This window comes from Heteronotia binoei, chromosome 5, assembly GCF_032191835.1.
Source record: "Heteronotia binoei isolate CCM8104 ecotype False Entrance Well chromosome 5, APGP_CSIRO_Hbin_v1, whole genome shotgun sequence".
NCBI classification, from domain to species: Eukaryota; Metazoa; Chordata; class Lepidosauria; order Squamata; family Gekkonidae; genus Heteronotia; species Heteronotia binoei.
In genome coordinates this window covers 138,973,167-138,995,736 of record NC_083227.1, presented here as the reverse complement: position 1 = coordinate 138,995,736, position 22,570 = coordinate 138,973,167, and the positions used below count along the sequence as shown (strand labels likewise).

General features: G+C 42.5%; 1 protein-coding gene across 1 annotated transcript in view; it reads left to right on the top strand.

The window, feature by feature from the left end:
• Positions 1 to 270: 270 nt before the first annotated feature.
• MEIKIN (meiotic kinetochore factor) overlaps positions 271 to 22,570 on the top strand; it is a 32,091-nt gene continuing 9,791 nt past the window's right edge. Inside the window, exons 1-9 of the mRNA XM_060238334.1 lie at positions 271 to 326; positions 1,289 to 1,469; positions 7,153 to 7,234; positions 7,558 to 7,636; positions 8,881 to 8,941; positions 10,414 to 10,548; positions 14,476 to 14,592; positions 19,679 to 19,715; positions 21,580 to 21,641. Of these exons, the coding sequence (XP_060094317.1) occupies positions 324 to 326; positions 1,289 to 1,469; positions 7,153 to 7,234; positions 7,558 to 7,636; positions 8,881 to 8,941; positions 10,414 to 10,548; positions 14,476 to 14,592; positions 19,679 to 19,715; positions 21,580 to 21,641 (757 nt within the window). The 5' untranslated portion in view covers positions 271 to 323. The remainder of the gene's footprint in view (positions 327 to 1,288; positions 1,470 to 7,152; positions 7,235 to 7,557; positions 7,637 to 8,880; positions 8,942 to 10,413; positions 10,549 to 14,475; positions 14,593 to 19,678; positions 19,716 to 21,579; positions 21,642 to 22,570) is intronic.

The window sequence follows — 22,570 nt, the reverse complement described above, 5'->3', positions numbered from 1 at the left end:
AAATGCGTGAGAATGGCCGCTCGCGCAATTAAAGAGGGTGAGTTTTCAAGAGAGAAGAGACCAAGGAGTTCCACGGAGGAACTTTTCAAAAAAAGCATTATGAAGCACGACCCTACCCGGGTTTACCTAGAAACAAACTCCTCGTTTACCGACGCGATTCCTTTAAGACCACAACAAGGCACCCAAAGAGTTAAGAAACTGGGAGGGCACCGAAAGGGCGGAGCTTGCAAAGCATTCACTTGCCCGCGCTTGGAAATGCTCCTTCCTGCAGTGGGCGGGGCTACGGGATTGGCGTCCCGAATGAAGTTCTGGATCGTTATTGGATGGTAGGTGCTGCCTATCATCACGCCTTACCGTTTCTCCCCTTTCTCAGTGTCGGGTGGAGGTGAGGCGAGGCGAGGCGTGTTTGATGAGGAGGTTAGTCGGCGGGGAGGCTCGGAGAGGAGGAGTTTGGTTGTTGTACCAAGGGGTTGCCTGAGATTTTAGTGTAAGTCTTAGACCAGCTGTTTTGCTATGGCCTCTAACCTCTGAAATAATCCCTAAATAAGTAGTATGAGGTTGGATAATGGATCCAAACTGAGCCCAATTATGAATGCTGGCTTATTCTAGCGTTTCCGAAAGGAGCACAGGCGACTCACGTGAAGTCTGAGTAGAACAACCCTTTTAGAGAGCCAGTTTGGTGTAGTGGTTAAGTGTGCGGACTCTTATCTGGGAGAACCGGGTTTGATTCCCCACTCCTCCACTTGCACCTGCTAGCATGGCCTTGGGTCAGCCATAGCTCTGGCAGAAGTTGTCCTTGAAAGGGCAGCTGCTGTGAGAGCCCTCTCCAGCCCCACCCACCTCACAGGGTGTCTGTTGTGGGGGAGGAAGGTAAAGGAGATTGTGAGCCGCTCTGAGACTCTTCGGAGTGGAGGGCGGGATAGAAATCCAATATCTTCTTCTTCTTCTTTTAGGATTTATTTTCACCTTTGAGGAGCAAACCAGAAGAGTGTAAGTGGAATCAATAACCCCTGGCAAGAGCTTATTCTAACCTAAGTGATACAAAGCTCTCTGATAGGTAGAACTTCTGGATGCATAAAGCACCAATGAGTGATTCCCATTTGTTGATGACCCTCAGTAAGAAACCTTTGAAACTTGACTACATTGTTCCCACAGATTATGGGTAGGATGGTTTCTGTGTTTGTGAAAGCAGTTGGCCCACACTTTTGTGGCAACAGTGTTTGGAGATCTCTTTTCCCACCTCCCCCGTTGATAAAAACTCTTCTCACTATGCTCTTTTGCCTTGCAGCCTGCGCTGTTCTACAGAGAAAAAACAAGTAAGATGGATTGGAACAAATTGCGCACCTATTCTGGGAAAAGGAAGACCCGAACAAATACGCATTGTGCTTCTCCTGTGCCAGACATGGTAGTTCCTGGTATTGTGGGCAGGAGGAATGCCTCTAGGCAGTGCTTAAACCTGATTTCCAAACGTAAGAGGCAGCCTTGTGCCAAAAGTATTAATTTTTGCCCTGTGCAATGCACTTTCCTTCCTTTGTGACTGGGTTCAATGCATTTTGTTGTGCCTGGTACAAAAAGTTCTCTTGTAAATAATTCTATAATGCTATGGACTAGCTGTGTGTTGTCTTGGCAGTAATATGTGTGAAAAGGATCTAGGGCTCTCTTAGTAGACCATAGTAGAACACAAGTAGCAGTGTGATGCAGTAGCTAAAAAGGCAAATGTGACTTTGGGCTGCATCAACAGAATTTTACTGTCCAGATCATGCAAAGTGATAGTATGCCTTTATTCTGGTGAGACCTCGTCTAGAGAATTGTGCTCTGTTTTGGGCAACACAATTTAAGAAGGATATAGACAAGATGGAATGAGTCCCAAGGAGGGCAACGAAGATGATGACGGATCTGGAAACCAAGTCCTATGAGGAAAGGTCAAAGAAGCTGGGTACGTTTAGCCTGGAAAGGAGAGGACTGTGAGGTAATATATCCATCTTCAGATACTTGAAGGGCTGTCATATAGAGGATGGTGCGGAGTTGTTTTATTTCACCTCAGAAGGTTGGGCCAGAATCAACAAGTTGAAATTAAATCAAAAGAGTTTTTGGCTAATATAATAATAATAATACTAATACTTTTTATTTATATCCCGCCCTCCCCGCAAAAGCAGGCTCAGGGCGGCTCACAACACATAAATACAATGTACAATAAAACCATATACAATAGTTACAATTTCAATTATAAAATCATCCGTAAAATCATTAAAACTTGCATTAAGATTAACATTATGGTGCTATAGTTAAGATCTTCCATAAAATTCAGTGACTAAAATGTAAAACATATCCAGCAGGACTTTCTTGGCTCGGTACTAAGTGAAGGCTATTTTAAAGAGGTGGGTCTTGCAGGCCCTGCAGAATTGGTCTAAACATCGCAGGGCCCGTACCTCCTCCGGGAGTTGGTTCCACAGTAGGGGAGCTGCTATGGAGAAGGCCCGATCCCAGCTAAACATTAGGAAAAACTTCTTCACAGTTAAAGTGGTTCCTCAGTGGAACAGGCTTCCTCAGGAGGTGGTGGGCTCTCCTTTGGAGGTTTTTAAACAGAGACTAGATGGCCATTTGACAGCAGTACTGATTCTGTGAACTTAGGCAGATCATGAGAGAGAGGGCAGGAAAGTTTGCGTCAGTGTTGAGTTCTCATGGCCCTTTCTTACACACCCAGGGAAATGATGATCACCGCTTTGGGGTAAGGAAGCAATTTTCTTGAGACCAGTTTGACCAGGAATCTTATAGTGGTTTTTTTCCCACCATCTTCTGGGCATGGAACAGAGATCACTGGGGGCGTGGGGGGAGATAATTGTGAATTTCCTGCATTGTGTAGGGGGTTGGACTAGATGACCCTGGAGGTCCCTTCCAACTCTGTGATTCTTTGATTCTATACATAAGACATGAGAATGTCAGCATAGGTTCTGTCCAAATAATGGCCATAATCTGCATTTCTGAGGTGGATGGTGGAGTGTCTGTATGCGTATGCTCAGGCCCATGTGCAAAATCCTTTCAACTGTGGTTTTAATTAGAGGCATAAATTGAACTCTACTAGGTCTGCTAGGAGTGACATAGAAAGTCCCTTCATGGCCTGTTTGAATCAATAAGAGGTTAGAAGATTGAACTACCCCAGTTTTTATGTTCTTTGTTCTTTTTTTTCAAAATTTGTTTGGCTTATGTCATTCAATTTGTTACTAATTCTGGGGAGGAAAAAAGTGTTGCCATTGTCTCCTTATGAACTATCTTTCTCAGAATAGGCAAGTTGAACTTAATGGCTGATCATTCTTTCTTTTTGCTCCATCTGTTTTGTTGAAGTGGGGGGGGGGGGAAGAGTTGTAGTTATATCTTAATTAACTGTGCTTTCTAAATGGAAATGATTTCTGTGTCCAGGGGGGTGTAACATGTGAAGGCATTTGAACCTGTGCTATGCACAGGATGGCATATATTCGTTAGAAACGGTGAAATCCATGTTCATACATAAAGCTCACTTTCACAACTTCCCTCTTAAAGTACATAATGCTGTCACCAGGAATTTAATTCCAAACACTTTATTTAACATTCCCCACTGAATTGTGCCCAAGCTCTAAGGCTTCTTCGTTGGACTATGTGACCCTGAGGATGAGACTCTTATAATTCAATATCATAGGACTCCAGGTTAATATAAAACAAAATAAACATTTATTTGTACAATAAGTGGAGGGACGGTGGCTCAGTGGTAGAGCATCTGCTTGGAAACCAGAAGGTCCCAGGTTCAATCCCCGGCATCTCCAAAAAAGGGTCCAGGCAAATAGGTGTGAAAACCTCAGCTTGAGACCCTGGAGAGCCGCTGCCAGTCTGAGAAGACAATACTGACTTTGATGGACCAAGGGTCTGATTCAGTATAAGGCAGCTTCATATGTTCAAGTGTATTGGTTTCAAGATGTTTATAGCTTAATTCTTCAGTGAATAATAATAACTTCTGAGAGGTGTCACTCCCTTCACACACTTCTCACTCTCAAATCCTCTTTTCTCTTTTTAACTTTCTGACAGTTTCTTGGTGCATTTTCACCACACTAAATAATGCATTTTACATCTGGATTTTTACTGTGTAAGAATAGCAAAAATCCAGATGTAAGACACGTTATTTAGTGTAGTGTGAATGCACCGCCTGTCTCTCGCACTCCTACAATACTCTTACAATATTAGGTTTTGGCTCTCTGTCTAGCCTCTAATATGTCCTCTAAAGTATTCTGTTTTTCTTCCCTAGAATCTTAACGCCTTTCACAGCACTAGTATGGGGTTCTAATCAGAAGATGACTTCTCAGACTCTGTAGAGTGCTGACTGACCACATCTGACTGTTAACTGCTGTCACTCTGCTGAGAGTTAACTGCTGGCTGACTTCTCTCTCTGTCTCTCTTTCCACACATACTTGTTAGTTCTGCCCACACTCTCTGTCAACAACCATTCACCTCACTCATTCCTCCTTTCACCCGCTTTCTCTACTGCAACTTACCAACAATTGAAGGAACACTCGTATATGAATTCAAATCATTACACTCGCTGTAGTTGCTATCCCTGGACAAGCCCAAGAACCTCATGCTTTGTTAATCCTCCCTGCTTTCAAGGGTTGTGGCTTGAAGATGATGATCAGTAATGAATTTTGTAGAGAAATGGAGTGTTGACTGCAAGTAAGATGGACACCCGAAGCTTGAGCTCCGGTCTCTTACATTCCACAATGGAAATGTGCCTAGCTTCTCAAGATAACATTTATTATCTACAAGAACAAGAAAGCCAGTCTTGAGATGAAATCCTTGCTATTGAGAATGCCCCCAGTGAATTAATAAATTTAGGGGCACTGCTGAGCAAGCGGAAGATAATTCTCATCTTGTAACATTTATTACAAATTGGTTTTCAACTATCTTACAACTTGAAGAAGGCATTGCCCCTCTTATCAAAAGGGCTTTTTGCGTGGGCTCTTTGTATATACCATCTGCAACTTGGTCTAGAGACATCGTCGTTGAATTTGCAGGCAGTAGAACGAAGCAAAGCATATTGTAAACATGGCTTCTTAAAGCACCAGGATGACAATATACTTGTCTTTCTGGATCTTTTGGCTGAATCTCTAAATAAAAGGAATGACTTGAGACATACATTTTTCAAGCTTAGAAGAGGCCAATATACAATACTGTTGGAACCCCTGCCAGTAACATTATGGTTAATCATCAAGGCAGGACATACATGGAGTCAGATCTAGACAGTGGTAATATTTTGCTTCAAGCACTTCAGCTTGAGTCTCTACAAGATGGCTTCAAGAAATCTTACAAGAGGAAACCAGATTTTGTTATGACCCTGCAGATATCAAGCAAAATTCCTATCAGACACTCTTTATTTATATGTATATATAATGTTGATGAGATCTTTTCTAACTATATATGGATATACACTATCGTGGTGGGCATTTATCATTACTTGTTGAATGCCTTTTTCATCAAGGGGTTGTTTTCTCATGTAATATTGATGGGAGGAGGAGGAAAGATGGACTCTTGGCTTTAGCTAGCTCCTTTTTTTTCTTTTTTACCAATTCTGAGTCTTGGGAGTGAATGCTTTCACTTTTTAGACAGCAAGCGGGGGGGGGCACTCGCCCCAGAGCCTCTTTCTAGAGCCCATTGTATTTTTCTTCACAACAGACCTTATTCCTAGTAACATATGATAGCTAATTACATATTCATCTAGAGGTGTGGATTCTATGAGCTGTTGAAGAAAAGTGTCAGGTTGATTTTGACTTAAAAATGGGAAATGTACAGTGCAATCCTATGCAGAGTCATGCCAATCTAGGTTTTTAAAAATCAATAGGCTAAGGCTTAGACTGGAGTAACTTTGTGCAGGATTGCATTATCAGTCTTTACCTACTCTTACAGCATTGCTAAGAAGTAGTGAAGCGAGGGGATGATGCTTGCCCTGGCTTTGAGTTTGAAGGATTCTTCGTAAGCAAGAATTGGGCTACACAGGTTCATCTCAGTTAACTTGTGGCAAATAGTTCTTATGGTAGTAGGACATTGTTGGCATAATTGTTTATTATTAATCAAGACCTAATACTTTATCCAGAACTCCTCTTTTGGGGAGTTTGGCAGTGTTCACTTTATAAAATTACTTTGCAGGATCAGAAACAATTTTGTTTAATTGGGAGGTGGGTCTGACTAAAAGAGAGATTTGTGTTCTGGGTCACCAAAATAATTTTTTCCTCTTGAAATGCAAAGAACAGATGGCAAAGCTTGTACAAACATAAATCCTGTTCCCAGTGGGCATTTGCAACCCTTTTTGAAGCTGAAGAATTGCCATCAAGTGGGACGCAGTTCCTGATATCCTCATATGACCACTGAGTAGAAAAGTAAATAATTTCTTGATAATTCTTCTACCTCAGAAATGACCAATGCCAATAACTGATGCCCCTAAAGTTTTCTACTCACTATAGGCAGATTGTTTACAATGCATAAAACTGCATTTCCAGAAGGGGGAGTATATCCCATTTGGAAAGACGTAATTAAAAAATAGATATGGATTTGTAATAAACTGATGTGGAAGTGACAACAATAATAAAACCTACCAACAATTAAAAGGTGAAAGAGTTCTTCTTGCAAAGCTCTGGAGAGAGGGAAATTAACAGCTGCGATAATACCAGGGTTCTGTTAGAATGGTCGTTCAAGTTGCTTTCCTTTGAAAAAGCAAATCCCCTTGATAGTCTTCTTTTTCTTCGTTCCTCATCATTTACCAGAGTTGTGTTTCCGTTAGCTGATTCCCCCACCCCAGGCAGGGTAATTGCAATTGGATGACCTTGGAGAAAACGTATTCTCTGTGCCAGTGTGTGTGTGCGCTGAAGATATATTGTAGATAAGCTGCTCCCGGCCCTGCGGATTAATTGCAAAGGGATTAATTATGTGTATCTGAGATTTTTTAAAAAATTACTATGCTAGTGAAAAGCAATCTGTCACTTTTTTTTCTGACAAATGCATCGTGTAGCATTGCTTTGTTGTTGTTTTACACAATGGAACCTAATCTGTGTTAAAATCTCAGATCTTAAAACTGGGCAATTTTTCCCGGTTGGTTTTGGTAATCTAGTATTTGAGTAAGTGTTTGCTTTCCTCCAGGGCAGACTGGAAGTGTCAGTGCAAAAACATTACCAGCAATTCAAGAAACCTCTAAGGTAGATTGCTTTTCAGCTGAACAAAGGTACAGTATTACACTCACATGAAATACTCTGTAGGTTGATTTTTGGAAGGATTTCAAAGTTGTGGTATCAAACCATCTATTGTGTATTTGTAGGCATAGAGGACAGACTTACTCCTTTTGGGGGGCTAACTTGCTACATTTTGGTTGTATCTCCATAGTAGTTGTAAAGTAAACTTCAGCTTTTCAGGGTGTTGGATAGTTGTAACATGTTCAAAATTAGGGGCAACCACCATTTGTCAGGAGGGGCCAAATAGTAGAGAAGGTTTGAACTATTCCATGAGGAATATAGCCCCATAATTTTGTTGTTTCTCTTTTTTGTGTAGTGTTGAAATGAACTATAATGAGAGCACAGGCATGAATATGAATGAAAATATCAAGAATATGGACAGTAATACATCTCAGGTAAGAATGTTATTGTTAGATTTCTTAATAGCATCTGAAAAAGGAATTACCATTTACACCAGTGTCGAACTCATTTGTTATGAGGGCTGGATCTGACATAAATGAGACCTTGCTGGGCTGGGTTGGGTCGAACCATGTCGGGCCAGGCCATGTGTGTACCTATTTAAGATTAGGTAGCAGAGATATAATTTTTATAAAGAACACAGACAAACACAAATATATTTTTAAACAATTTAAAACATGCTTAAAACATTAGCAGTCATTGGTCTTAAAGATGCTTCCTTTGTATTTCTCCCATAGGATTCAGGGAACTGGGCAAAGGAAGTTCTGGTTCTTTCCTTCCCTCCGTAGGGGACTGGGAAGGGTAGGAGCCTCAGCCAATAGAAGGAAGAGAGGCTTGGCTCAGTAGCTCTGCTCTGCAATTGGGAGAGCCTGGCAAAGCAAGCTACTCCTCTCCCCTTCCTCCCCAAGGGAGAAGCCTCAGCTATTGGAGAAATAGAGGTTTTGCTCTGTAGCTCCTGTGCGATTGAGCAAGCCTTGCAAAGCAAGCTGTTATGCAGAAGGAAGCAAGAGAGGGAGGAGGAAGCAGATGACAGCCGGTTGCTCAGGGGCCTGATAGGAACCCTTCAGGGGCCTGATTCAGCCCTCAAACTGCATGTTTGACACCCCTGATTTACACCTTATCAAACTACATATAAGATAATTTTCATGCAACTAATGATGTTTCATTCAGGTGGGTAGCTGTAGTGGTGTGTTCTAACGGTTCTAAATCAATAATATTTAGTGATGAGGAAATTAATTTTGGAAGCCATGTGAATTGGGAATATAGGACATATCATTGGGGTGCTATCAGAAAAAACATTTCATCAAGTTTATGTTGTGGAAAAGAGACTTTTCAGGAAGCTCTTCCTTTTCAGTAATTCAGCCCATTGTTCGGCTTTGTATACAGTAAGTACTGCTCTGTATCTTGATAATTGTTAGTTTTGAAGTGGCAGTCTTTCTCCCCCTGATGAGTAAGTGGTTATTATGCAACTTGCAATAGTTACCAGTATAGCTCATCACTACCACTTGTATATCAGTTTTCTAGTCAAAATTAGAACAAGATAACTTGAATTATTGATTGTCTAAAACTGTGTATTGAAGGGATACATGTCCAGGAAGTTGAATTTTGTATGATAAAAAGGAAAATCTCAGTTTCATCTAGATCATGCTTTACCATCTGAATCTTCCAATGCTGACTTTAGGATTCTCTGCATTTAAACACTGGAAGTAGAGAAAGCCTGGGAAATAGTGAGACTAGTTCAGGTTAGTATGCTTAACTGTAATGGAATCAAGATCTCTTTACTTCCAAATATATATTTAGAATCTGACTTGCAGGACTAGTCATGTAAAATACTTTTAAATAATACATTGGTTTCGTATGTCAATTCCATTGCCTGTCCTTCAGCATTTCTCATGCAAGCTAACTTTTGGGTTTTGCCATCAAGTCTCAACCAGTATATGGTGACTCCATAGAGTTTTCAAGGCAAGAGACATTCAGAGATGGTTTGCCATTGCCTGTTTCTGTGTAGTGCCCTTGGTGGTCTCATCCAAATACTGACCAGGGCCAACTCTGGTTAGCTTGCAAGATCTGATGAGATTGGGCTAGCCTAGGCTATCTTGAGGGCAGGGCAGGCTAATTTATATTAAGTTTTGTAAACTTGATATATGGCATTAGAAAGGGGAAGAAATTCTGGGATGAAGCTATAAGGAATGAAGTATATTCAAAATGCTTACACTTTGGGTTGGTACTTGTAAGGTTGGTTCAGATAATGCACCCAGTTAATCATTAGATTTGAATCTACTGAATGTTCAAATGTACTTTGCTGAAAAATTCAGTAGACAACGGTGTATCTTGTCTATTGAATGCCTTGAGAACCTGAATGGGCTAGCAGCAGAGTCTATAAAGTTAACCAGTGGATCCTTTCTGTTTATTTGCTGCTCATAGTTGGCTCTCCTTTTCCATATTTATTGTGCAACCAGGATTGGGGCACCGGCTATTTCCAGGAATAATAGAGAATGTTAAATTATAGATTTAGGGAAATAGCAGGAGTTGGGTAGGCTGCCTGGTTGGTGACTCTACTGTCCATCTTAGGGGGAAAAGAATGTAGAATATCAGTGTCTTGTAAATCCCTATTAATTAGTTAAATCAATTTGATAAAAGTTAATATTCCAAACAAATTACTGTAGCTACATTCAGAGGTGGTATTTATTCATTCATACAATGTGTGTTGTGCTCAGTATAAAGAATAAATATTACAGTGAGTATAGTGGAACCTGAATAATGTGGTTTCTGTATTGGAAATATAAGAATCATAGAGTTGGAAGGGACCTCCAGGGTCACCTAGTCCAACGCCCTGCACTATGCAGGAAATTCGCAAATACTTCTCCCCATACCGCAGTTACCCCTGCTCCATACCCAGAAGATGGCAAAAAAACAGGATCCCTGGTCAAACTGGCCTGGAGAAAATTGCTAGTTTTAATATAATAAGAATACAATATGTACTTCATTGGTAACTCTTCTTGCAACTATTAGCTTTGTTATGTGTCTTTTCTGTTTGCAGTTTTATACAAATATATAAACCTATACAAATATAGTCTGGATTGGAGAGGTATAGATTTTAACAAAATGAAACCCAAACCTTAAAATTTTGTGTCCTTTGGTAGGAGTGACATTCATGTTTATGCAGAATATTTTAAATGATTCAAATATTTTTACATGTTCTCCTTAATTACAGGGATGACCCTACCAACTGGTGTTTCAGACTTTCTGCTAGAGTGCTTGGATTCTAGTATAGAAATTAATACAGAATCTGGTGATGGAACAAATAGTTACTCATCACCTGAAACATTCAGGGATGGCAGCGATTTAGGTATGCATTATTTGTGCTTTATACATGGGAGCAGGGCTAGTTGCAGTTGTGTGGGCTCTGGGCAAAAAACTATAAGTGGGCCTCCTTTTTCCTTTAGTACAGCTCCTTTTCTTCTAGCCACACCCCTTCCAGTTGGTTCCTCCTTTTGGCTCTACCTTTTCTTTTTTAACTAATCGATTCTACCTTTCTTCATTAACCACTCCCTTTTCCATTTCAATGTTGCTTGCTTTGGTAATGAGAAATCACACAAAATTTTGCTTTCTTTGATTACCTTTTATTACATTGTATAAAACAGTGTAACTTAGATGTAAGTGATATTAAAATCTATTTCTTTTTTTTATAACAATATTCCTTTAAACACGGCCTGGAGAAAATTGCTAGTTTGAATACAATAAGAATTCAATATGTACTTCATTGGTAACTCTTTTTGCATCTATTAGCAAACAAAATGCTTGCAAATGAACGTTAACTAACTCAAGGTCAAATCCTGTGAGGGTCCGGGCGGTGGTGCATGTAGATATGTGAAGGCTTGGAAATTTTCTAGGAAGTTATATCTCCAGGTACACAGAAGAAGGGGAGTTGGTTTTTGTACCCCACTTTTCTCCTTCCCTCCTCTCCCAACAACAGGCACCTTGTGAGGTAGTTGGGGCTGAGAGAACTGTGACTGGCCCAAGGTCACCCACCTTCATGTGGGAGGAAGAATGGGGAAATCAGACCTGGTTCTCCTGATTAGAGTCATGTGCTTTTAACTACTTACACCATGCTGGTTCTCACATGTAATCAAACCACATTCCATCTTGTTTTTTTTTCAAAATGGTGACTCATAGTATCAAAATCAACATATGGTACTTCATGTGATTTCAGCTGATGGAAATACTAAGCATTCAGTTGATCTTGGGACATTTGTGACCTGTGATGGTTCTTAATTTCATCTTGCCGAAGCTCCTTCAGCTGAGGCAATTGAAACATGAGTTGATAGCAATAACTGCAAGGGCACAACTGTATTTGGAAATGCAGGGCTCAGTGAACATGATATGACGTAGCACAAAGCCTCTACAAGGGATCACTGTACAAGGAAGGTTAAGTGATAATCTGGTTTTTGTAAATTACTCTTGTAAATGCATGAAGATTCTCCACCACTACCCCATGTTATTTGCCCCCCTTCCACTATCCTGGGTTGCAGTGTGCCAGATGGGAATCCCACACACATCCCAATGTGTCACCGTAAAAGTGTCTGTTTCTTCCTCTGAGCATGAAAGAAGGCTGTGATCACAGAAGAGTATGTATTGTCTTGGATGGATGGCTCCTTTGATTCTCACCATCTTCCACTGAACTCTTCCCCCCACCCCGCCCAATCCCAATCCCTGCTCTGGCTTGACTCCATGTAACATGCTATAGGAGCACACAAAGATAGGAGGACTCAAGGATAGCTACAGGCACTCAGGCTGGTTATAGGATTGCCAACCTCCAGGTGGGCAACTAAACAAGGGAAACACAGCCAAGGTTGAGCAAGGAGAGCCAGTTTGGTGCAGTTTGGTGCAGTGTGTGGACTCTTATCTGGGAGACCCGGGTTTGATTCCCCACTCCTCCACTTGCACCTGCTAGCATGGCCTTGGGTCAGCCATAGCTCTGGCAGAGGTTGTCCTTGAAAGGGCAGCTGCTGTGAGAGCCCTCTCCAGCCCCACCCACCTCACAGGGTGTCTGTTGTGGGGGAGGAAGGTAAAGGAGATTGTGAGCCGCTCTGAGACTCTGTCCTTGAAAGGGCAGCTGCTGTGAGAGCCCTCTCCAGCCCCACCCACCTCACAGGGTGTCTGTTGTGGGGGAGGAAGGTAAAGGAGATTGTGAGCTGCTCTGAGACTCTTCGGAGTGGAGGGCGGGATATAAATCCAATATCTCCCATCTTCTTCAAAACGTGAAGAGGCTGTGAAACAATATACTTTGCAGACAGTAATTACAACTTAATATATCACAGCTTAATATAAGAATTACACTCTCCATAAACATGTCCATAAAGATATAAATACTCAATACACTGCAGATTGCGGTCAAGCACTGATATAATCTTTATGGAGTTATGTAATTCTTATATTAAACTGTGATATACTAGTTGTAATTATTGTTTGCAAAGTATATTGTTTCACAGCTTCCTCGCGTTTTGCTCAATCTCCAGGTGGGGCCTGGAGATTTCCCAGAATTACAAGTGATTTTCATACTACAGAGATCACTCCCTTAGAGAAAATGGCTACTTTAGTGGCATTAGTGGCATTATACTCAATTAACATCCCTCACCCATCTTCCCAGGCTCCATCTCCTGGATCTCCAGGAATTTCCCAACATGGAGTTGGCAACCCTGAAGAGCATGTGCACACACGACTTTTGCAGCTACAGCCTACCTGGCATGCAGGGGAAGGGTGGCTTTTTGCTTCACACAGATGGAAAGGGAAGTATGGGGGGGCTACCCCTACAGATACAGATACTGTACCTCCCCTCCCTGCTCACTGAGTCCAGCTAAAAGTGAAAGCAAAATTGTGGCCAACACCAATTCATCATCATCATTTTATAGTGTTGTGATGCCTCAATCCACTGTGAGCTTACAATGCAGAATTCTCCCCCCCAAGCATTTTCAAAGGCCAAAACAGCTGCTTGAGTGCCCATATATACTGTAAAATAGTCATGAGTCAACTTGTGAAAGACAAGAATACAGAAGTGGCGACTGCCAACCCCCTTTATTTCCAACCACTTTTGAACTCCTACCCCCAAAAAAGCCAGAAAAAAGCTCCTCTCTATGCGCTGATGATGAGAGGAATCGATGGCTGGCATGAACTAGTGGGCTAAAGGACTGTGTCACATGCTTCAGGGCACACAGAGCAACTGTTTTGTGAAGGAAGCAAACTGCAAAGGGAAAGCTAGGGAAGGAGTCTCACAGCCTTATTGGCAGAAGCTACAATTAGAGTGGGCCCCTTTGCAGCTCTTATTGATCAGCAACAAAGTAAGCCCTGTTTTGACACCAGGCTTGCGTGGATATACGGGTGAGAGAAGATGAGTATAAGAGCGCATCTTTATTTCTCTTTTAGCAAACTATACATTAATATGTTGTAGTATTTTGTATAAATGATACATTATTACATTATATTTTTATTTGATCAGTGAAACTCTCAGAAATAGTCATGAGGGGAAAGTTGACCTTATGGAACACTACTAGATGTTTCTTAATTAAGCAAAGATAGCATTTAATCAACTTTTTGGTCTGGCAGTTCTTGACATACCTTTCCTTTTCCAGTTGCCCCAGTCCTGGAATTAAAGCTAAATACTCCTGGTTTGACAGCTAAATATTGCAGTTATATATTCAACATTGTGTTTCCTATATCTTTACTGTATTTACACTTTATACTCTAATCACAACTACATCTGTTAACTCCCATTGAAATCAGTTTGAGTTGTGGAATAATTAATTTATAAATGCAATGCTAGCATTGGTTATGGGGTTGGAGCACTTGTCATGTGAGGATTTGCTTAAGAGTCTAGGACTTTTCTAGTCTCAAAAAAAAAAAGAGAGAGATGGCAATGAGGGGATGTAATGGAGGTTTATACTATTTTGCATATGGTAGGAAGCAAAGTGTAGTTCCCTGCTAGTGGACAAAATGATGGCCACGGGCACTGATAAATTTAAAAGGGAGGTGAGACAAATTCATGGAGGATAGGTCCATCAACGCCTGCTAACTATGGTGAGTAAAAGGAGCCACCCTTTACAGAGGCACTGAATCTCTGAACATCAGTGATGAAAGCATTAGAGAAAGGCCTTGGCCTCCATGTTCTGTTTGTCAGCCCTTCAAGTACTAGGTGAACCACTGGTCTGATCTAATATTCTTAATTTGGTGAATTCTAAAATTGTGGGAGCAACTAATATTGCTTGTCATTTTTCTTTAGAAGAAACCTGTGTCGGTCCCAGAGAATACTTTGGATGCAAGAATTCTACACTCCTGGACACCAGCAGAGCCATCAATATAGACAAGATATCACTGCCAAGTTTTTCAAAAACATTTGGTAACTGATTGTATGTTATCAGTGCATTTGACTGTAAATCTGAAGTTCACTCTTTAGTACGGATTCTGTGGAAGGAGTACGTACTGGGGAGGGATGGTGGCTCAGTGGTAGAGCATCTGCTTGGGAAGCAGAAGGTCCCAGGTTCAATCCCCGGCATCTCCAAAAAAGGGTCCAGGCAAATAGGTGTGAAAAACCTCAGCTTGAGACCCTGGAGAGCCACTGCCAGTTTGAGTAGACAATACTGACTTTGATGGACCAAGGGTTAGATTCAGTATAAGGCAGCTTCATATGTAGACTACACTTTGTGCTTTGGCAGGAAATGTAAGCCTGGGAATCCAAGTTGCTATTTCTGTACAGTTAAGCAGCTGAGGGTACATGATTTGCACAGTAGAAGAAGAAAAAGAAGACGACTGCAGATTTATACCCTGCCCTTCTCTCTGAATTGGAGACTCCGAGCGGCTTACAATCTCCTGTATCTTTTCCCCCCACAACAAATGCCCTGTAAGGTGGGTGAGGCTGAGAGGGCTCTCACAGCAGCTGCCCTTTCAAGGACAACTCCTGCAAGAGCTATGGTTAACCCAAGGCCATTCGCACAGCTGTAAGTGGAGGCATGGGGAATCAAACTCGGTTCTCCCAGATAAGAGTCCACACACCTAACCACTACACCAAACTGGCTCTCAAAAAAGGAGAAAAAAAAGAAAAAAATGGATGGTGGCACTTAGCCCCTCCCTCCCCCACTGTCCATGCAATACTGTTTAGACTTACACCCTTCTGTCCCAATGACTTCAGTGCCTTTAGAGGGCTGTGGCTCTTTTTAGGTTTGCACTGTCAGTGTGGCAAACCTGTCTGGGAGTAAATCACTTGAATGGGGAATAGAGGAAGTAAATGGGTGCAGAAATGTTTAAACATCTCCAGCTTTCCATTTTTCCTTTGCCGGTTGCTGCCCTTCCATTGCCACATTACAATTGGAAGGCAGTATCTGTCGGTGCGGGAGTTAGCAGAGTGAGCGTGCTGACCTGCCCAACACAGGGCTCCAGGAGAGAAATCAGCCAGACACCTGCAACTAGTGCCAAAATAGTGTATTTACAGATATATACAATAAGTGCTCACTAGTGCAGTCCAATATCTTACTCTAACAGACAAAATGCTCCGCCTACACACCAACTCTCGAAGAGAGACCTGTGTGGTCCACACACAGTCTACTTATAGTCCTACTAGCCAATCAAGGCTGTGCACTGTCATGCTGACTCAGCAGGTTTCTTCTCTTGGCTTCTGCCGGCTCAAACCGGCCTGCTGATAAGGTCATTGTGACCTAGCATGCCTGCTAGATCACCATCTGTCAAAACATAGCTGTCAGACTGGGTGCAGATAGATTCATTACACCAACACACCTCCTAATCTATCGAACCCAGTACACCCAACCACTGTACACAGTTTTCATGTTCACATGCAGACAGTAACATACATTTTCATATTTACACATTTGTCATTAACAGTCCAGGAACTCGTCTTGGTGATAGAAAATGTCATCACTGTCCTGGTCAGCCAGTTCCTTCTGGCGTTTGGCTTCAGCCTCCCTGTTCTTTGCCTCGCACTCTGCCACCCAGGCCTTCCACTTCTTGGCCTTTTCCTTCAGCATTTCTTCAAACCCAGGTGGGTCTGGTTTAACTGTCAAAGTGACATAGGGCACCTTATACCTGGCAGGAGGTTTGCCTTTTGTGGTTCTGGCAGACACCCGTGGCTCTGTGCTAGGACCGGCCTTATCTTCTTCAGGCTGATCTGTTCCCACCTCCTGGCCTGGCACCTCCTGACTCTCAAGTTCTGCCTCCTGACTTTGCATTTGATGCTCTGTGCCAGCTTTGGGCTCGCCTTTCTCTGCCCCTCGGCTTGCCAACCCCCGGTCGGGAGAATGTTGTTCCTGCTTAATTACCCTGGGCAGGACTCCAGCATCATTATCAGTAATTGGCAGGAGTACAAATTCTCTCTTATCAGAGTGTAAGTGAGGCCAGCTGGACTGCTCGTTAAACTGGGCAGTTTGACTGAGGGTTATTTTCCTTTTCTTATCGCAGAAGCGATAACACCTGGCCTCTGGCTTGTAGCCCAGAAAAGTCAGGCTCTCTGCCCGGACATCCCCCTCCCTGCTGCTCTCGGAGGGGATGCCAACCCGAGCCTGTGTCCCAAAGACTCTCAAATACTTCAGACTTGGGGTCCTATTGAACAATCGGTAAGGCAAATTATTTACCGGTTCACACCAAACACGATTATGAATAAACACAGCACAATACCTGGCTTCTGCCCAATAACAAATTGGCAGCTTTGCATCCTCAAGCATGCTGTACATTATCGTTTGCAACACAGCTCCTGTGCGCTCTGCTAGCCTATTTTCTTTCCCATTTTCTTGGGGCGTGGCTGGGTCCACTAAACGGTGGGCAATGCCCTTGTTCTCCAGCCAACATTTCAATTCATTGGACAAGAATTCCCCACCTCTGTCGGTCTGAATAGCCAGGAGGTTTACACCTAGTTGTCTCTCAACTGCTTTGACCCATTTTGTGAACACCTTGTACACTTCAGATTTATGCACCATGGCAAAGACCCAAGAGTACCTCGTATGGTCGTCTGTGGCCACTAAGCAGTACCTCCTCCCCGACAGACTTTTTGGCAATGGGCCAATCACGTCTAAATGAACTAGTTCTAGGGCACGCTTACTTTCTCTTGTGCTTTCCTTAGACACAGCACATGCCCTGCTTTTGGTCTTCTTGCAGACCTGACAATCCAAGTAACATTTACAAGGTTTCACTTTTAGACTTGGCACCAATTCCAGGGTTTTTTTCAACGCTCTAAACTCGCAGTGCCCCAGTCTCCGGTGCAGTAAATGTATACACTTATTGTGCACAGGCTCATTTGACACCTGTGCCACCTGGGCACATTCATTCTGGACCACATATATTTTACCTTCTCTTTTTCCAGTTACAAGCACCTTTCCCCCACCTCCCAGGATTTTACAGCAGGTCCTTTCAAACCTCACCTGGTATCCCTGGTCAATTAGCGTGCTAACACTTAGCAGGTTTGACTGTAATGTGGGGACACATAACACATTTTGCAAAGTGCAATTTAACACAGGAAACTCAACACACCCTGTACAAGTAACAGCTGAGGAAGTTCCGTCAGCTAATCTGACATGCCTGTGCTCAGGAATGTCAATATTGTTCAACAGCTCCTTTTTGCAGCAGAGATGGCTCGTTGCCCCAGAGTCTAAAATCCAAGCAGACCCTGTGCTCTCTACTGCAGACGTGACCAGCCGGGCTCCTGCCTCACACCGGCTGGTGGTCCTCCGCTCTCGCTGCCTCCATCCACGCCGCTTTTTCCCCCTCTCTGGGCAAGCTCGAAGCAGGTGCTCTGGCGACTCACACCCATAGCAGCGTCGGACTGCCATTGCAGTCGGCTCCTCTTTCTCAGCCTTTGGCCGTCTGCCAGCAGCAAAAGCTGGCTCTCTGTTGGCTGTCTTCCCGGACGAGCCGATAGCCGCACGCTCCTGGGCCGACACCCCCGGACAGCTCACTGCCGCAATCCTCTCTTGGAAATCAAGCAGGTGGGCACAGACGTACTCCATTGTCAGGGTCGCTACGTCCACTGTCTCCAGGGAAGTTATCAGGGGAGTAAACTCAGGCGGCAACGATGACAGCAAAATGTAAACTCTGTCATCTGGAGCTACAGTCTTGCCTCTGGCCTCAAGCTCAACGAAACAGTCCGTTAGCTTCTTGATGTGGTCTTTCACACACCATCCAGCTGGCATAACAGTGCGAAACATTTTCCTAGTCAAGGCCATAAGGGAGCCAGCAGTGGTACTGACATGAACCCCACTGAGCGCGTCCCAGGCAGCCTTGGGAGTGTCCTTCCCTCGCACATATACTAGCTGGTCATCTCCTATAGCCAGCACGATGTTTGCCAGTGCCTTATCGGCTAACACAGTCTGGGCAGGAGATAAGACAGCAGGGGGATTACTCACAACCAGCCATTGCCCTTCACGCTTGAGGTAGTGTTCCATTCTCAGGCTCCACACCACGTAGTTGGCTGAATTGAGCTTCTCAACGGCCACTGCGAGCTGCTGCTGAGCCATGATGCCGACTCCTCCACACAGCTGGCTGCCGTCGTCCCTCTGGCTCTCAAAACGAGATAGCTGGTGCTGCTTTGTCTTTCAACCGGCGTTCCTCGCCTCCGGCTCTTTCCAAACTCTCGGTCAGCTCAACTCTCACGGTGCTCCTCCGCGCAGCGGAAGCGTGCTGGGCCCATAACCCTGTCGGAGCGGGAGTTAGCAGAGTGAGCGTGCTGACCTGCCCAACACAGGGCTCCAGGAAAGAAATCAGCCAGACACCTGCAACTAGTGCCAAAATAGTGTATTTACAGATATATACAATAAGTGCTCACTAGTGCAGTCCAATATCTTACTCTAACAGACAAAATGCTCCGCCTACACACCAACTCTCGAAGAGAGACCTGTGTGGTCCACACACAGTCTACTTATAGTCCTACTAGCCAATCAAGGCTGTGCACTGTCATGCTGACTCAGCAGGTTTCTTCTCTTGGCTGCTGCCGGCTCAAACCGGCCTGCTGATAAGGTCATTGTGACCTAGCATGCCTGCTAGATCACCATCTGTCAAAACATAGCTGTCAGACTGGGTGCAGATAGATTCATTACACCAACAGTATCCTGGTCTTCCAGACCTGTATATTTTGCCAACTCTTAAAACAAATTAAGATTATCATTAAGGAATACTTGCACTATGTCAGGTGATTAGCCTTGTTTGTCTGAAGCAACAGAACAAATCTTGAGTCCAGTGGCACCTTTAAGACCAACAAAATTTAATTCTGGGTATAAGCATTTGTGCGCATGCATACAAAAGCTTATAGTCAGAATTCAACACTGTTGTTCTTAAAGGTGCCGTTGGACAGAGACTTTGTTTTCAGAACAGAATTGCTTTATTTCTTCTATTAATCATACCCTCTCTGTAGTTCAAGGTAGCATTAATCTGTAACACAAAGCGTTGGTGATAGTCATAATCCACACATCTCTGTTATTTTCTTTTAGAAAATACTTTGGAAGGTCGAGAGGAACACCATACAAGGTAAAAAATAAAGAAAAAAAAATTAATGTCATAATTTATTGAGCGTATTGTTTTCCAGGCATAGGTTGCTTTTAATTTTCTGCTCTTCATTTGCCATTGGTAGTTTCACTAATACACAACACTGAGCTGAATTATATAAGTTAATATATCATTATATAACCTATTTTCCAAGATGATTATGTTTACAATTTATTTTCAAGGAAAGGTGTTATCAAAGTAACGTATTCTATAACACACCATGATCTTGGATCCAAAATCCTTGCACACAGCATTGGTCTGTACATACATACAGTAATATGCACAAGGATCTGTAGATTATCGTTGTGACATAACTGCTATAAGTTGTATCCTCATAAGCCAATAAGATTGGAATTCCATGGAGTAGCTTTCTAGCTGGAAGATGGCAGATGCGCTAGGAAGCGAATGAGTGAGAATGGAGCAAATTGCAGGCTAAGGCTATAGGTTTTTTAAAAATAGGTTTTCTGACTGGCAGGAAGGAATTAGACAAACAGATACTGTATGTTCAGCTATGAGCTAGCTCACTTTAGTGCAATCCTAAACAGAGTTACTACCTTAGTTCATTTATTTCAATGATTTGCGTATGTGAGTGTGTGCACACACAAGCCTGGAAGTCATTGCAACTTGTGGCAACCCCTTCTGGGGCATGGAGGATGTTTGAGAAGTGGCTTGAGGCCTCTGCCTCCTGCTCCTGGTATTCCAAGAAGGTCTCTCTTCCAAGTCCTTCCCAGGGTCAGCCCTGCTTAGCTTCCGAGATACGAAGAGATCGGGATTGCCTGGGCTATCCAGGCCAGGGCCTTAAGTTCATTTATTTCAATGGACTTATAATTGCATTATTCTGCTGTTAAATACTTTGTTTCTGTTCAGTAACTGATACATCATCCTCATCTGAATTTAGATGAAAAAATTGTTAAAACCAGTTTCCCTAATACCATTTCCCCCTTAGTTTTTGAATGTTTATGGTTTGTTTTGTATGGCTTCTCTGTTTAGTGTGACTCCACTAACTGCATGCAGAGAGGCCTGGGCATTTGGATATGGCTGTCCTAAACATTTTAATTTTTATAAAGGTCTGTAAGGTCGAATCCTGCAAAGCACATCTAAAGAAGCAGGTGCTCCCTTTCTATGTTACCAGAGAGGCGTAAAACGTTCCAGGGGACTTTTTCATACATCAAAATTACCTATTGTAGGGAGATTGGGTTAATGTCATTTGCCGCACCTAACAGATGGTTGATACCATCGAAAATGGCCACTATCAAATAACAGGGACTATTCATGGAACCTTCTTTTGTGTGTATGGTTCCCAAGGGAAGTTATTACTACCTGATCAAAATATAGGATGTTACCTGGAATTTTTTGTAAATAATCAGGTCTATGGAACCTTGTATTGGACAAGTATTGTGCTATAAATTTTGTCTTTCTTCAATGATTCTCTAAGAAGTTATTGGCACATAATGGACATTTACTGGTTCATTCATGGACGCCACTGCTGCTGCTTAGGTGTGGGTTTATGTGTCTTGATCATATGAAAAGTTAATGTTGGCATGTGGAAATTGCTGTTTTATGGCAGTTACGGAGATTTCCTTTCACACGTGACAACCTCACACAACTGGATCCTGAGAATAATGGGGAGATACCATATCAATACAGTACCATATCGACACAATCTTGATTATACCAACTATCTTGTTATCCAGTCTAATATAGTAAAAATATTTCGGCTAAACAGGAAAAATTAGCTTCCAGCTTTTAAAATAGTAAACATTTTAGGAGTGGCTGCGTATGATTACTTCCTTAATACGTGAATGAAAAAGAAGCTGACTTTTTTTAAAAAAAATATTTTCTTCAGTGACAAACTGTTCAAGAGCAAACAGTGTTGTGAATCAACAGATGTGCCAACTACAATTAAAGGTAAGTTCATATCATGTAAACAGCATACCACATATAAATTAGGTGTTCTACTAATTTAACTGTTTGTGCAGTGTGATTTTAAAATAAGCCCATGTCGTATTAACTTTGGATAGTGAAAACCCCAAAATCCAGCTTTCGAAATAAACTTTATTTACTTGACCTCTTCTACCCCACTTTTTTATTTGTAAGGTGTCTAAAGTAGATTGGTTGCCTAGTGCGCTTAATGGAAATACTGGATTTGAAATTCCCTTAATTAAAACCACTACCATGAACAAGTATAACTGGTTGGAAGCGAAAGACAAGAGAGTCAGAGAGATAGATAGGCTAAGATACTGAGCATCCTTTCATTCTACTACACTTCATTCTACTACACCCTTTGATTTGTAGATTGCTGCTTTTTGGGAAACTTCCTTCCATTCTTGACACCTTCTCTCCACACTATGCTAGCCCTCTCCATCTTGGCAGCATGAGAATAGGACATGTTTCCTGTATCTCTAACCATCCTAGCTAGACTAGATCAGAAACCTATCTCTGCTCTATCCTGTCTATAATTTTATAAAGGGCTCTTATTAGTTTTGGAAAGATAGGGGCACTTTTTGTGTAACTTTGCTTCTGGTCAGCACATACAACCCAGATGGGCTCTGTTGCGTTATGCGCCTTGCGTACCGAGCTAACCAAATAATCTATCATAACTGATGTACAGTCAGTGGTGTTAACTCTGGCGCAACATGCTCAAACTGTATATTTCCTTTTAAATTCTTTTAATTTAGTTTTAAGCCACATGAATCATCCCTGGTCACATTCATAATTGCTTGCATCCCCCCCCCCCTCCCCAGGCTGAATTATCCAAATGACTGGTGTACCCACTCATCCCATAACCACCATTTGGAATTGCATTACTCCCACAGAAAATCTTTTTACCCTGTTAA